The 16,106-nt window shown below is 38.5% G+C and overlaps 2 protein-coding genes across 2 annotated transcripts; both read right to left on the bottom strand.

The window, feature by feature from the left end:
- On the bottom strand, window positions 1–8,526 carry syt19 (synaptotagmin XIX). Its single transcript, XM_069686898.1, has 9 exons — window positions 7,846–8,526; window positions 7,103–7,337; window positions 6,928–7,004; window positions 5,721–5,840; window positions 4,334–4,519; window positions 4,050–4,199; window positions 3,780–3,899; window positions 3,216–3,327; window positions 1–3,114 (listed from the first exon to the last, which is right to left on the bottom strand). Exons 2-9 carry the CDS (start codon window positions 7,314–7,316, stop codon window positions 2,816–2,818), a joined length of 1,278 nt encoding a protein of 425 aa, XP_069542999.1. The 5' UTR covers window positions 7,317–7,337; window positions 7,846–8,526; the 3' UTR covers window positions 1–2,815.
- A 494-nt stretch (window positions 8,527–9,020) lies between these two features.
- Window positions 9,021–14,836, bottom strand: LOC138613268 (C-signal). Its single transcript, XM_069686899.1, has 6 exons — window positions 14,620–14,836; window positions 14,378–14,429; window positions 13,739–13,926; window positions 11,650–11,820; window positions 11,235–11,345; window positions 9,021–11,002 (listed from the first exon to the last, which is right to left on the bottom strand). The coding sequence occupies exons 1-6, from the start codon at window positions 14,770–14,772 to the stop codon at window positions 10,889–10,891; spliced, it is 789 nt and encodes a 262-aa protein (XP_069543000.1). The 5' UTR covers window positions 14,773–14,836; the 3' UTR covers window positions 9,021–10,888.
- Between the last annotated feature and the right edge of the window lie 1,270 nt (window positions 14,837–16,106).

The following is a 16,106-nucleotide window of genomic DNA, read 5'->3' on the forward strand; positions in this document are numbered from 1 at the left end:
TCAAGCATGAATTGCACATTCTAGCAGGATTAAAAGAGCCATAATTCACATGGTAGTATAATGTTTGTATTATTTGTTTTGCCAAAGGAATTGCAGTTAGACTTTTTTACATTGTGAGTTGGCCAACAATAGACATGTATGCCTTTTTCAATAAGCTACCATATTCCAGACCTGTTGACAAGACCATGGTCAATGGCAATGACTTTGCCAAAATAAACATTATTTCAACTGGCAGTTGAAGAGTTTATGTAGTGAGAGCAATGAGCTGGGAGGAGAGCTTTTGGAGGCAAAACAGACAGGGTAACATTAAACACAATAGCACTGTGATCTGAAAGACATGGGTCAGTTATTTCTACATTGTGAACAGGAACACCAGATGACAAAACCAAGTCAAGTGTGTGACCAAGGTTATGAGTTGGGTCATTAATATGTTTTATTAAAGTTATGTTGAAATTAGAGGATTCAATCCATTGCATAAAATCGGAGACCAATGGTTTGGATGGACAGCATATATGGATACTAAATCACCAAGAATCAAAACTCTATCAAAACTAGGCAAGATCTGTTATAGGTCTGCAAATGGTGTGATAAACAACTTTTGAGGCTTTAGCGGATGATACACAAGGGTAATTGATCACCACGGTCACAGAACGTACGAGTCGGTCCAGTCTGGATTAAAAGCTTTGTTTTCGTTCTCTACTTTTCTTATTTTAGAGCACACCATGTCTACTTTTACCTGACTCACTTGTTTCCTCCCACTGTGTCTCTGTAACTCTCCTTTCAGCTGGCTCCTCCATGTGTGGGTATTCTCACACACCCACTGGGTCCAGTCGCAATGTTTATCTGAGTAACAGATTTGATTGGCTTAGTAACGTCACGTGTGATGATTTACAACGAATGCATTGGTCTGTGATTTTCCTGGACCTCTAAAATCACTAGACAAACATAGACAAAAAAGCTGCGCAGGTTAAAACTATGGTGGCCCTGAAGTGCAAAGAACTACAGCATTTCAGAAAACATGCCAGCAAATAACAAAAGACTACAGCATCTCAGAAAACATAACAGCAAATCAGGAAACACTACAGCATCTCAGAAAACATAACAGCAAATCAGGAAACACTACAGCATCTCAGAAAACAGAACAGCAAATCAGGAAACACTACAGCATCTCAGAAAACAGAACAGCGAATCACTAAACACTACAGTAAATCATGAAAACACAACAGCAAATCAGGAAACACTACAGCATCTCAGAAAACACAACAGCAAATCACGATACACTACAGCATTTCAGAAAACACGCCAGCAAATCACGAAACACAACAGCATTTCAGAAAACAGAACAGCGAATCACAAAACACTACAGTAAATCATGAAAACACAACAGCAAATCAGGAAACACTACAGCATTTCAGAAAACACAACAGCAAATCAGGAAACACTACACCATCTCAGAGAACACAACAGTAAATCACGAAACACAACAGCATTTCAGAAAACAAACCAGCATTGGGGAGACTAAAAATGGAAACGTACATATTGGACAGTGATCTGCATTCTGATTGGATGTACTGTCTCTCAATTCGGGAAGCACTTGCGCCTGATAGGCCACACCATCAGCGTCTGTATCTTTTAGAGTCAAGTATGAACTAAACACATTTCAGTCTAACAAAGTTGTGAGTGTAGCTCTTCTCCCTGGGGGGCTTTCATGAAAAAAAGGACATACAAGGCTGATGTGAACTAGCTGTAAGCAAGCTAGAGGGATGGCTTCTGCAGATGTTGTGGTCAATGTATTGATAATAAAAAACTTGCAGGACTAATATTAATCTGTATGTCCATGAAAATTTTGTATAACCAGGTTTCGGAGGGTAAGTGAGTCATAAGTGATGGGTACCGGGCTGGGGCTAAATTATTAGAGACCATAGTAGCTCAGATGTGAGTGTAATGGACATTAAAAAAAAAGGTTATGTAAATACATACAATTTAGGTCATGTTTGATTTATATCTTCATATAGGTTCAATTCTGGCCTACTGACCAAGTTTTCATACTACAATTATCATTCTATTAGTTTGTTTATCTACTATTTTGGTCTGAAAATGAGTGGTTGATTATATTTGCCTTAGAACTTGTCGGGGGAGCACGTCCGCCTGTGCCTCATTCATTACACAGACGTGAGAACAGCAGCGTGTCCGACTTCTTTCCCTGCAATAATATTCTCCCCCTTTCGTTTTGTGATTTGCTGGTGTGTTTTCTGAAATGCTGTAGCATTTTCTGAAATGCAGTAGTGTTTTCTAAAATGCTGTAGTGTTTTGTGATTTGCTGTATTGTTTTCTGAAATGCTGTGGTGTTTTGCATTTCAGGGCCACCATATAAAACACATGCACTTGTCAAAATCTGGATTACGACGGCATCTATGTTGAATATTGGATATTATACCTTTTTAAATATAGCTTTTTGAACCCGTAATGTTTTTTCAATGGTCTAGATAAGTTTGTAAAACCTTACACGAAAGGACTTAAATCCATCCATCCATCCATCCATTGTCTTCTGCTTAGCTGGGATCGGGTGACTCAGGCGTCCCTCTCGCCAGCAGTGTTTTCCAGATCCGCCTGGGGGATTCCGAGGCATTCCCAGGCCAGATGGGACTAAAATGATTTTTAAAATAATGAATGTAATTGTTATTGTTGTTGTTATTATTATTTCAAGGGTGCTGAGATAAAAATGTAGGGGTGTTTCAGTATGTGTACATGTGTCTAAAATCGCCCATGTACACAAGCATCCAGGAATCGCAGGAGATGATTTATTAGAAGTTTGTCAAATCAGCAGGCCATGCCACTTAGCTATTGGCTGGCGGACTGAGCGCATCATTAAGCCCCAGTGTTTGTCTTCTGAACTTTTCTCCTTCTCCACAGTCAGCTGTCCAATCAGATGTTTGGAGGATTTCCTAGTCTCATACACAGAAACTGAAATTTTGCATTGCTCCAGGGGAAACTCTGGCAGGGAGAACATAAGGACTTCGTTGAAGACGGTCACCAGGCAGTGGGCTGCAGCAGATGTTTTTTGGTACCTCAACTTGCACTGGTTGCACTGCACACTGATCTTAGCATACAAGGCTGAAAAACACAGAAGACAAATAAGAAAATACATGTTATACGTTATGCGTACAAAAGCTTTGTGTATATTACTCTATTTTCAAGTAATTTCCGTTATTCACCTGCATCCGAGTGTATTTCTGGGAGGACTGTTCTAACTTTTAACAGTCCAACCTCCAGCCTCTGAGAAGTGGGAAGAAACTTTAAAGACAGAAGCACCTCTCCTACAAGATCCTGTCCAGAAATTAAGAGCATTTTAGGACAATATACATCTATACATAGGCTGTATATATAAAGTCACCACAGAGTCAACCATTGGTTTTATGACCTCAGTTTTGATGCCTTGATCTTGTTTTTTCAGAACCGGATGTGACCATATTTGGACTGGATTGTGAATATGCATCATTATGCTTCTATTCTGGATAAAAGGTGGCCATGGTGGCAAACTTAATCATGGGCATCCACACCCTAAATGCTTTCTTGTCTATTTTACTGTATGAGTACAACAAGTTTGTTATATTGCATCTCTTAACAAGCTTAACAATGTTTTAACCATACTCTACATTATTCTTTAAAGTGTGTGCGCAAAGAATGCCATTATTTAATTGACCTCAGCTGAAGGATAAAAGAAACTGTTGAATTTGATTGTCTGTGTGTGTGTTTGTAAACATGATGCCATGTTGTACCTTCTGGGGTATCTGCAGATCTTCATTTAGCTCAAGAGGGTAGGAGATGTTGAGTTGCCCTAGAGGAACCCTCACCTCTCCTAACACTGTGTGTCTGGAGAATTTGTCAAAGTCCCTTACCTGAGTTGCAAACAGACACATGGCATACAGACAGGTTACAAGCTAAGTCACATAAAAAAAGATTAATTTTGCTCCATTTAGATTTTATTTCATGAATTGACAAAATTATCTATGGTTTGTAAGTTACTGAGAGTAAGTCAACTGCAGGACCTCCATCCTGAGGTTGATGTGATGAAGCTCCTTATCCTCTTGTAAAATACAGTTGAACTGGTCTCCAAATAAAGGATTACAACTGCCTTTCACAATACGAGTCCGCCACTCCTGCAGCACTGTCCACATCACAGGTGTCATCCCTTGTCCCTAAGGTCAAAGCAGAAAAGAAAAATAAGAAAAAGCTGTCCATTTCACCAATTAAAATGCTGTGTAGATTATTTTTCCAGCCATGAAATGATCTAATTTGCTGAGTACCATACTAGTGGTAAGGACACAATTACCTCCTCATCCATACAGCTCTCCAATTCCATTCCATGTGAACATGCCCACATTAGACTTATCTTAACAAATGGATGGAGGTTGCGCTTCTGGCTGTGCTCCAGAAGCCCCTCCACCTGCAAGACAGTGACCACCAGACTGGAATGCAGCTGGTCATAATAGATGGAGAAACGGAGCGTTCCATCAACCTAGTATAAGAGGATATGTTAGAACACTAAGCACCTATTACTGCTCTTCATATAGCTTGTGAAATGTACTGTACATTTTCTTTTAGTGATCAACCTTATTACTAATAGATCAAGAGAAATGTGCAGACACCTTAGCTAAAATGTGCTAATTTAAAACAGCAGGTGCCACCAGCTAAAAAATCACATCAATACACACTGACATCTGTCAACAGCTACTGGAGGGATTTCCACGACTTTTTGTGTTTAGCTGTATGTGTCTGTGGAACACAATGGTTCGTAAAAAATAAAATCTCCCTCTTGGACCATTAAGATGATTTATGTTACTGTCCACTGACTCATCATGAGGAGGACATGTTTAGTTTTGCGTAATATTATTCACAACTTAGAAGATCAGATGCATGGAGTGCTGCCTGGGTGTGAAAAAGTTGTTACTATGCATGAACCTGTTTAATGTTCCCTATTCAAGATCAGCATTTTAAGGTCTTTCCTAGCATTTCGGTTTGTAGTTCAAGTTATATCGCCAACTTGTGTTTCAGCTGGTATTGACTGTATACCGGAAAACTGTGGAGAGAAAAGAGGCGGAGAGTGCAGCTAACAACCTGCTCTTAAGACATTGTATCTCAGTCCCATTCTTGCTTCGCAAGTTGCTAGATGGATTGTAAACAATGAGCACCAAAGGAAAAAGGAAGTTTTGGCCAGATTACTTTTTTTTGATACCTCCTGGCTACACCGGGGACCCCAAAAATGCAGCCATCGCTCCCAGAGTCTTCAGAGGATGGCTGATGGCTTCCCACATTGTAACGTTTATAGTAATAATAATTATAATATCTTGTCCTTGTTTTAAGTGTATTATGTCAATTTGCGTGTTTGTACATTGAGAGTTAAGAAAAAACTGAGTCAAATTCCTTGTATGTGCCCACATACTTGGCCAATAAAACTGATTCTGATAGAAGAAAGTGTTCTATTTAAAAGCAATGACAGTATACATTATATGTCCGAAGACTACATCTACCTTTCTACACAATAAAAAGATATAGGTCTCACACATTTTCACTTAAAATGCACTACTGATGAGACTTGCTGGGTAAAATAACGTTTTTTTAATATACAAGGTATATGAGACATAAGATAAAAAGAAAAAATAACAATAGAAGCTGCAAGATTGTCACAAGACAACAGGACGCACAGCAATGTCAGCTACCTTTTTAATGTTGGCTTGCTCTCCCATGTCTCCCTCTGTCTGAGTGGATCCTAAGGAGGGAAACAAGGTCTGAGACAGACAACGACTCAGCCTTTGGACCTCAGTGTTTACATCCTCCACCTGGTGAGCATGCAAACATACACAACATTTCTATCAGTGGTGTTATATTAACAACTACAGCACCTCCAGCTTTTATTTGTCTTATGACAACTCTGCCAATACTACTGCTTCTAAAAGTTTGCTCATTAATCTTTATGTACATAGAAGAAATTGCCTATTTGGAGCATTTCCAAAGACTACATGGTCTGACCAAAGTAACAGGGAATGCCCAGCAATAGAATGTAATACTTTACAAGCAACAAGAAATCATCAAAATCAAAAATATTCGAGAACTTTAAATGAGCTAAAGAGGTGTTAATGGTTCTATTAATTTCACTTCCACCCCCTTTTTGACCTCACCATGATAGCACTGAAGACTGTGAGCCACTTTTTCAACTTTAGTTTTTTCTGACATTAACTGTCCAAACATTGTAAGATTTTTCAACTTCCGATGATACAAGTCCCATGGTAGGAAGGAAACTGTTATCTATATCTATGCAAACAAAAACTGACACAGTTCTCAAACACATGTAGTACAACATAAGATCAACCCAGATCAACACCTCACCCAACCCACCCACTGTGAGCACAGGAAAAACCTGACTCCTCACAGTAGTAGCACAGTTTAACACATCCATGCCAGGATAGAAATCCACATCAAGACTTTCTGAGTGATGTTTTTTCTTGCCTCATGAAGTAAGTAGTAGCTGTAATTGTAGTAATTCCTCACTAAACTGTTGTACTAATTTCAGAATTTCAGAATTGGATTCAAGTTACTCTTGACTCAGCAAATCGGAAGTTTAAAGTTGCAGTTGATTGCACTACTGTGAATGTGATTGTTAGTTAAACTAATCTTTAAACTCAGTCTTCAATATTGAGATTGCCCTTCTGAGACATTTATTCAGGAATAACTGGGAACTCTTCCATAAGTTGTTCTAAATGCCACATGAAAGGCACAACCAAAGGCTGCTCATTTGTTAGGAAGTCTAGTTATGACTACTATTACATAGTATTGGTGCTGTTCGCTTTGTGTGGAGCCATCTTGATACCACTGTGTGACCAAGGAAGATACCTTTCATGCATACCTTTTAAAACAATTTCTTCTTACCCTTGTACTCGGAGCTCCTGAGTAGTTTCCTGCTGTTCCTGGCTTTTCAACAGGGTACAGCAGATCACTGTTCACTACTGTGACAATCAGACAAAAGGTTGCATTTGGTTAATTACATTTCTTGATTAGACAGCCAGCATCACCATTACTGTATTGTCTCCTAATCCCTATTTACCAGTATCTTGCTGAGTGTATGTGGAATGTGTCTGTGTGCAACATCTGAAGGCCTGCCATGCCAATATCCCGAGCGCCAGCAGAAGAAGAGCAACTGAGATACCCAGGATGCAGTACTTGACTGTGTCTGAGAACGGCATCCTCGTGTCTCCAGCAGTCGATAGCAGCCCCACAGGTGCTGGATAGTTCATCTGCATCACCATCACTTTCCACATCCATGTAGCCTATACATTTCTCTGCAACACAGGAGGATGGACCATGTGGGCACAATACGGTAGATTACAGAGTTTTGAAGCCTTTGCCAGCCATTTTTCCTTTTGCCAGCCATTCTTGGAGGTTCAGCCATTTGGATGTACCCATTAAAGGTTAACATACCTTTACTGAACAGTGTACAATCTAATCTAATTATTCGGTTAAAATGTCCTTTAGACATACTTTCATAGTTTGATTAGTCTCTAAGTTAAGCTAACTCTTAGAGCTGTGACATGTTCAGAAAGACACGATTATCTCCTATCAGAGGCAGTTTAGTCAAATGGCACACACCCCATACTTCATGCACACAAAAAAGAAATTACAGGAAAAAAACTACACTGTTAGGAACTGCAAAATGTTGCAAAATTGAGCTCAAAAGCTCTTTAAAAGCAGGGCAATGGTTTAGACAAATTTTACTAATGTGTAGCCTTCGTGGCAGCTTTCAAGCTGGGCTATCTCATTATCTCATGAAGGAAGAACATAAATATTTACCTGTGGTAAGCAATTAAAGGTCAGCTGCACTTTTTCTTCATCAATGCAAGCATCTCCCTGTTCTATAAATCCATGTTGAACTCTCAAAATGTCAGAGAAACAATAGAACGTGTGAGCAAGAAAAATTCAAAGCAGCATCTTATCATATAACTGTTCCTCCTTTTCGCACTCTAGGTACACTCCCTCTCTCTGGTCTCTCTCCCTCTCTCTCTCCACACTCACAAACACCAAGCACATGACTTTCTGCAACCATTGTTGGCAAACTGGTTTTATTAGATTGAAATGACACTTTAGGGAGCTTAACATAACTTGATCTCTTCCTCTTTAAGATTCCTTGGCAGGCCTGCAAGCCAAATGTTCAGGTCAGAGAACCTCTACAAACAAAGAGGGGGATTCTAACCTTGAGTATGTCAAGTCATTATACTGGTAACCAGCCATACCCCCACTGCCATGTAGCACACAATGTCATGCACTTATTCCCGCCTAAGCTTACAAATGTCTCTGCTGTACATCATTTCTGGCACAAACATTACTATTGCACTTATAAGTTACAGAAATATATCTAATAAGTTTACTTCATCAAATGTCTAATGCACATTGCATTAAGGTTTGATACATCATTTTCTAAGCTCTGCTTTGTTCAATGGCAGTTCTGCTTTATCACCTAACTGTACCCAAATCAGCTGCAGCTCCAGGTGCTATAAACGAACAATGATAACCCACACTTGGCTCTCTTACTATTGTAAAAACTTCATAACAGGATCATAACTGTAAATGATATTTGTGCAATATGCTTTACATTTTTTTCATTATCTTGCAGACTAGTCACAAATTATTTGCAGGACTATCTGCTGAAAGAAAGACATGCAAATGGGAAAGAGGATATTAACCTAAAAATGGGCCTTCAACAATAACAGCATAATCAAATGTCACCCTGCTGGAACCCAATGGTATTACATAACAAACTTGCCATTGCAAGAATGAGGAAGAAAAACATTTTGTCTAAACATCCTTGTTTGACAATCTTTTTCCTCTTAGATCCTAGGAGTTTGAATATCCCACAGCCACTTAAAGATCCCCTTATTAATCACACTGACTAAAGCTACTACACAGCAGAAAACTACTTTTACTTCAGGATGCTTGAAGTTGAATTTTATTACTGTTCAACAACAATGAATGCTCCAAACTTTTGCAAATTCAAAAATAGGTAACACAAGTCCATATTACATTTTTAAACAGCAGTCTAAACTACTGTACACATGGTAGACAACTGCATTTTTAATATGGTATATATTATTCTATATTCTAATTCAGCATTTGTTATATACAATTCAGTAGTTGTAGCACTGCAGATAATTCACTTTACTGTCATCCCTCTTTCATAGAAATGTATACCACGTAATTCACTGAATAACTGCTATGGAGAAAGTAACCAGAAAATATTTAAAGAGTTTAGTGGCTCAACAGCAATTTATCAATATTTTAAGAAAAATAACTTATAAAATAACTATAAATAACTATAAAAGGGTAAATCAGTAAGCTTAGTATAACAGCAGATTTAGGTCTGAGGTCTGGGGGACCTTTTCAAACACAACATGCCCCTTCCAATGCTAATTTATAGGGATGCACGATATTATCGGCACGTTATCGGTATCGGCCGATACTGGCTTAAAAATGAACTATCGGATATCGGCCAACACCGATATAATTAACCGATAAAATAATGGGCTGCTGCATACTTGATTAAATGCCCGACCTCGGCGCATTGTCCCCGGCGTGAAGAAGACCTGGGCGGCGCAGCGTGATGACGTCACGTGTGTCTACATGCAGCATGAGAGAGTTAGGAGCCAAATGTCCGTGGTGTGGAAGTTTTTCAAAGTGTCCGAAATAGATAGCAAAACTGCTATTTGCAATGACTGCCCAGCTTCGGTGATGTGAGGAGGAGCCAAGGAAAAGTCTTTCAACACTGCAAACTTGATTAACCATCTCAAGACCCGTCACCCTGACCGTTGTATTATCTCTGCAATTAGGTGTGCGGGAAAAAAATATCGGTATTGGTAATCGGCTAAATGAGTTGTAAAATATCGGCATATCGGGTATCGGCAAAAAATCCAATATCGTGCATCCCTACTTATTTACAAGTAGCACAGTGGCTCAAAATAGTTTATCAGCTCTGAAATGCGGACTATGAAATAACGGGAAAGGACTATACATTGGTTAACACATGAAGGATCCGGATTTAGCATTTAGTTGAATTAAACAAATGGGTTAAAACACACTATATTGCAGATGTATGCAGCTTTAAGGGCATATTTAAAAGTATTTAAAAATGCAGTATATGTCATCACTGATATTTTATTTTTGTATAGTATTTTCTATATTGTCTTTAAAGATCGGTATATCAATCATAGTATCAGTATCCTCTTACCGGTGACTTTCAGAGACTTTCATAAACGCTTAAATCCGTTTACACTTACATTATGTGTTATAAACAATCTAAATTCAAATAAAGAAGTCTCAGCAAAATTATTGATTTAGAGCTACAGGGCAAAATTCCACAGAACAATATGCAGTCTTTAGCTTTCCAATTTACCAAATTATGCTTAGATGTACACAAAATATAGGATAATCAAAGTGCATCTTTGTTAACACTCTATTAACTAAGTCTAGTTAGTTTGTCAGAAATAGTGAGTCTGATGTTGACTTTGAAACAGCTTAAATTATTTGTTAACATGTTAGAGGTATGTAGGGCTGTAGTGATCTTACAATATACTGTGTGTACAGTATGACGCCTAAAGACAAGCAGTAACAAATTTGATCTCCATAAAATAACTAGAATACTCTTGATCTTCTATAATAAAGTTGTATATACAAGGTAAAAGGTGTACACTCCACTTAAATGTGGAGCAAGATTAAAAATGAACTGAAAAATGAAAAATGCACTCCAAGTCATTAATATATTCATCTTTGCAAAGCTGAAACTGATCATATGATCAGTTCATAGTGCTCATAATTATCCTTATCATAACTGTGATAATCACGGTCACCAAGGCAAGACCTCGCCGTTAAAGTTAAGAAATGACCCATGATCTTTTTTAGTCAGTCCACCAATCACAGACAGGGTGGAAGAAATGCTCTCCTCTGGACTCAGTGGAGCCTGAAAAAAGAAGAAATATAAATACAGTGATCCCTATAGGCATGGCTCACAACACTAAAACACTGCATGTAAATTTCTGATGTGCAACGCTGTTAAACAAAAAAGACCATTATCAGCATTCAAAATAGTGTAACAGCTGATACATTTTAATAGTTTAACCAAACTTTATTCATAGCTCTTTTAGAACATCCCAGAGACACTTGAGACAGAGTTGGCCAGAGTAGGCCCTTACCTCAGATCCCCCCATGTCAGTGCGGACCCAGCCAGGGTGTATAGCCATGCAGAGAATCCCATCAGGCTCCAGGTCCACTGCCATGCAGCGACTCACCATGTTTAGGGCACTCTGAGAAGGCAAGCAGAAACATGTTTCCATGCAACGTACAGTATTGCAAAGCCCAATCTGCTACAGTACAGTGTAACCTACACCACAGCAGGTGGTCCTAGATAGTTTGCTGGAGGGTGCAGCTGTTTCATTCATTGTCATTTTTATTTCCAGTGTTTCAAGTGTCAATCAGAAAAGAGCTTATGACTTTCTTTTATTTTGTCTGGCATAAATTCAATACCCAACCATTTAAAAAGTTTTAAAAGTCATTGTACTTATGTTGAATTGGTTATAAGTATTTGCATTCTTTGCACGGTAACGGTACCTTAGAAGTCCTGTACGGGTACCATTTGAAGTTGTTGGCCCGTTCCCCCCAATTAAGCTCCACAGAGCCCAGCAGAGAGGTCATGTTAATTACTGCTGCCCTCTGGATACCCATGCTTCCTGCAGCCCCTGTTCCTCTTGCTGCAGCCTTCTTCAACAGAGGCAGGAAAGCCTGGCAGGAGCAGAGAAAAAGGACATTATGTCTGAGACTGAACCTTCTCTTCAGGTCATTCAAAGGTTTAATCCAAAAGACAAAATCTTGTGGCAAATACCATTAATGTAGTATTAATAACAGAATAAAAACATAAACTAAAACCATGTTAAATATGTAGAAAACAGAGTCTTAGTTTAGATATGCAAATTATTTTTTATTTGTTATTTAACTGTCACTTCCAGTGCACATTTAATGCTGTACAGTCAGCAAGGAGTAATACAATAGTGCCCCCTGGTGGCAGCATGTCCAATTTAATGTATTGTTTTAATTTGACAGGTCCATTTTGAGATTGTCCACCGCATTTATATCATAAACTACAACCTCCAAAATTATCATATAATTGAAAAAACGCCTCTCTAAAACAATCTTAAAAAAAACTAAACATTGGAACCTTTATTAAGGAAGGGCTGTTGCATTAGACTTTTTTTTTTTTTTGCTAGGTGTGCCTAATAAAGTGGCAACATAGTGTAAAATTATCAAACTACAGTTTCAATGCAGTGATGCCCTAATATTTAGATACAACATATGACCAATACTCCTAATGATAACATACCAAGAAATTCAATCCCTATACTACCTATCCCTACTTATTTTCTTTAAATCTATCATGTTCTTACACTATGCCATTAGGCTTTTACAATACTATCTATACTATAGGAGCAGTAAGAATCTTTAATAATCTATTTGATTGGATTTTGGTTTTGAAATTCACAGTAAAGTTTACAGCTAATGTTTATTTACATGATAGATTCATCCTTAAGTGTCACTGTGGATGGGTTTAGGGATAAATATGTACACTGTAAATATATTTGAAAAATACATCCTTAAAACATAGCAATGGCATTAGTATGCTGATATTTTACAGGAGAGGTCACATCACAATGTTTGCAGGTAAAACATAGGCTAATACTAGCAAACATCTATGTTTCAAGAATGTGGTAAGTCAGTAGACCATTTTCACTACAGTACATGAGGGGTAAAGCTAGGGGAGATTCTTCACTTATCAATTGCAAAAGGCATCTTTCTAAATGACCAATCAAAAATAAACTTTAACCATACGAAATTCTTTCCAGGCATTGCTGAGAGCTCTCATTCACGAGAATAGGAGGGATGTGAGGTCACTGTGACCTTGAGCTTTAACCAGCAAAATCTAATTAGTTCATCTCTTAGTCAAGGTAAAGGTTTTGGCCATATTTGAACATATCCCTCCAGGTGTTCCTGACATATTGCGTTTAAAGAACAGAATGGACAGACAACCCAAACACATGCTTCCAGCCAGGACTATTGCTGGCTACAGATAAAAAGCATGTTTCAAACACTCATCCCATAGAGAGCAGGGAATCAGTATTCTGCTCTGGGTGATTCATAGCTGACCTCTCCCCCTCCTGTACACAATGAGGCTGCAGAGTGGCTTTGTAGTTACAGAGTCTGTCCTTCAATTGAAGCAAATTGAGTGTCAGCAAGCATTTGCCCTGCTGATATGTTCTTGATCAGCGTCTGAATTTTTACCAGCAAAGGGTGCTGCTCTGTAGTTCGCTCTGTACTCTGGGGCAAATTGTAGTCAGACTTTTAATTAAAATGTATGATATTCAGTCTGCCCTGTGCTAAGGGGATTTGGTTACATCTGTCCATGATGCTGCAAACTTATACAAAGGGATGACTTTCATCCCTTTGTATAAGTTTGCAGCATTCAGGAAAATAACCATTCATGGTTCCTGCTTCTGGTGAGTAAACCTAACACAAGTGTGGCATCTTTTCTCTTTCTTTATTTTACTGTCTTGTGCAGTGTAAACTAAATACCTTACAAACAAAACCTTTTCTATTGCAAAGGAGCTTATCCACAACAGGAAGCGTACAATCCAATAATTAACATTACCTTGGTGATCATTAGAGGAGCCACAGCATTGGTATGGAAGTTTTCTATCATCTTCTCTGCAGTAACTGTATGAAAGTCGGCCACCACATTGATTCCTGCATTGTTGATCAGGCAGTTCAGACCCTCTTCTTGTACAAGCTGGCCCACCTCTTCTGCAGACTTCTTGATACTATCCTGGCTTAATACATCTAATAGAAAGACACATCAACACTATATCCTCTAAATGGAAGATAACACAAGCAGAACATTATAGAAAGGAAATAAATAACAAATATATTAGGTTTTAAATGTGGCCAAAATGTCCAGGATGTAAACTCTGCATACCAGGATTTAACATGCATTAGGACAGCATGTGTTCAAGCAGTGGTACTGCAAGATATTTTTTGTATTTGTGTAGGAATATTGTTGTTGATATGTCCGAATAATTATATGAGGGGATTTTATTATTAAACCAAATTTAACTTCAAAATATCCCTCATCATCCCCCCCCCCCCATCTAAAATAAACACGCCCAAGTGCTTCAATGTGGCAGTTTTGTGTCCACACCAATAATTCTATATAAACATTCTTTGGTCCACAAACACACACAAACACACACACACACACACACACACACAAACAAACTGATCTCAGTCTTACCCAATGTGATAATGTGAATGCTAGGATGCTTTGCTGCCAGTTCCTGAAGTTTCTGCAAGCCAAACACACATCTTGTAAGTGTTCGTTCGCAAACATAAAGTAGGGGAACAATGGCGCCCTCTGTGTCGTGTGACTCTATAGCTGCTTGATACACCTCTACCCGTTATATTGGTCGACTCAGCGAAGTAACAATTCAATTACAAGCAAAAAGTACTATTTAACTTGTAAATGTAGGTGTTTACCTGTGCGTCCTCGGGGTGCCTGGTCGTGGCAATAATCTTGCCGGGTGAGAAGCCTCCACTCGCCAGGCTGTCGACTATCTGCAGCCCGAGCCCACGGCTGGCTCCTGTTACCAGCACAGAGCCGCAGTGTTTGAAATTTATCGCACCCCTCATTGCAAATGTTATGATACTTGTAAAAAAAAAACGCAAGACTCAGTGGCCATGTGCATGTGGTCTCTTTCCAGATCTTTCTCGTCACACGGCTTAGCTAAATCTTCTGTAGTCACGCGATTTTGCCGGTAGGTGGGGGGATTGCTCAATTCCACCAAAGCTTACCAGAGCTGCTTCACGTGAAAGATAATTCAAGAGCATAGAAAGATTCCGGAAAAGCAAAATACTGATTTTTAAACGACATTTAGTTTGTTTTTTCCAGAAAAAGTTGACAGCATGTGTTGAGTACTATTATTATATTTATAGGCTATTAATTTTATCGTTTTAAACAGGGAGGTATGATGAACATTTCATACGTGTCTCATAGAGGTTTGTATTTCCCACAATTCACTGCGCACTGACTATGTCTCACAGCTATGTTTGCAGGTGATTTATCTTGTATTCGTCAGACTCTTTGGGTTGACCACAACCATAGGGTCCAACCGGTCCAACACATATGGTTCCTATCAATAACTGATAGTCTGTGGTTCCTATCAAAACATTTATTTCACCAGTTTGGTCTCATATTGTATCAGGGGGGAAAAGTGACACTTGTACACTTGCTTGATAAAATGAAATAAATAAATGAAAAAAAGAAAAAATAATAGAATTTTATTAACAAAAATGTTAATTTTATTATACCTTCGGTTCATGAAGAGTTTTAAGGGGCAACAGCTTATGACATTGACAAACTATATCAAGAAACAGCCATTATGGCAGTGACATAGCAAGCACTGCACACAATTTCATTTTAAAGTCAATTACTGTAATGTAATAAACATTTTATATGCTTAATGTTTTTTAAAGTTCAGTAAAAGTCAGTTTCTTACAGAAGCCCTAAGCCAACATGCATCCATACATTTTATTTCCTCTGTTTTCCTGTGATAACAAGTCATTTCCACTTGTTTTCTCGAGATCTCGACTTATTTATCTCATTATCTTGAGATAACAATGTTGCACAACCTGTAACCTCAGAGGATCATAACTCATATCCCCAGAGTTGCAAAAGCAAAAACAAAGCAAAAAAAAGAAACTTAACTTAACTTACCTCATAAATGTGGGCAATGGCAGCATGGCATGTCCCGGTCTGTAACATCACTGACCAGCCTTTTGTTCTGTTTTCTAGATTGCGTGAAAAGTATCCCATTATCAGGAGAAAACAAGCTTTGTTATCCCGAGATAACGAGATAAAGAAGTCATGATCTCCTAAAAACAACAGAAAATTACTCATTATCACGGGAAAACAGAGTAAATGAAATGTATGAATGTAAGTCCCCTTAGGGCTTCCGTAGCTTGTT

Source organism: Semicossyphus pulcher, unplaced genomic scaffold (genome assembly GCF_022749685.1).
Source record: "Semicossyphus pulcher isolate SPU_LCO1_2020_fin unplaced genomic scaffold, fSemPul1.0.p SCAF_8, whole genome shotgun sequence".
In the NCBI taxonomy this organism is placed as follows: domain Eukaryota; kingdom Metazoa; phylum Chordata; class Actinopteri; order Labriformes; family Labridae; genus Semicossyphus; species Semicossyphus pulcher.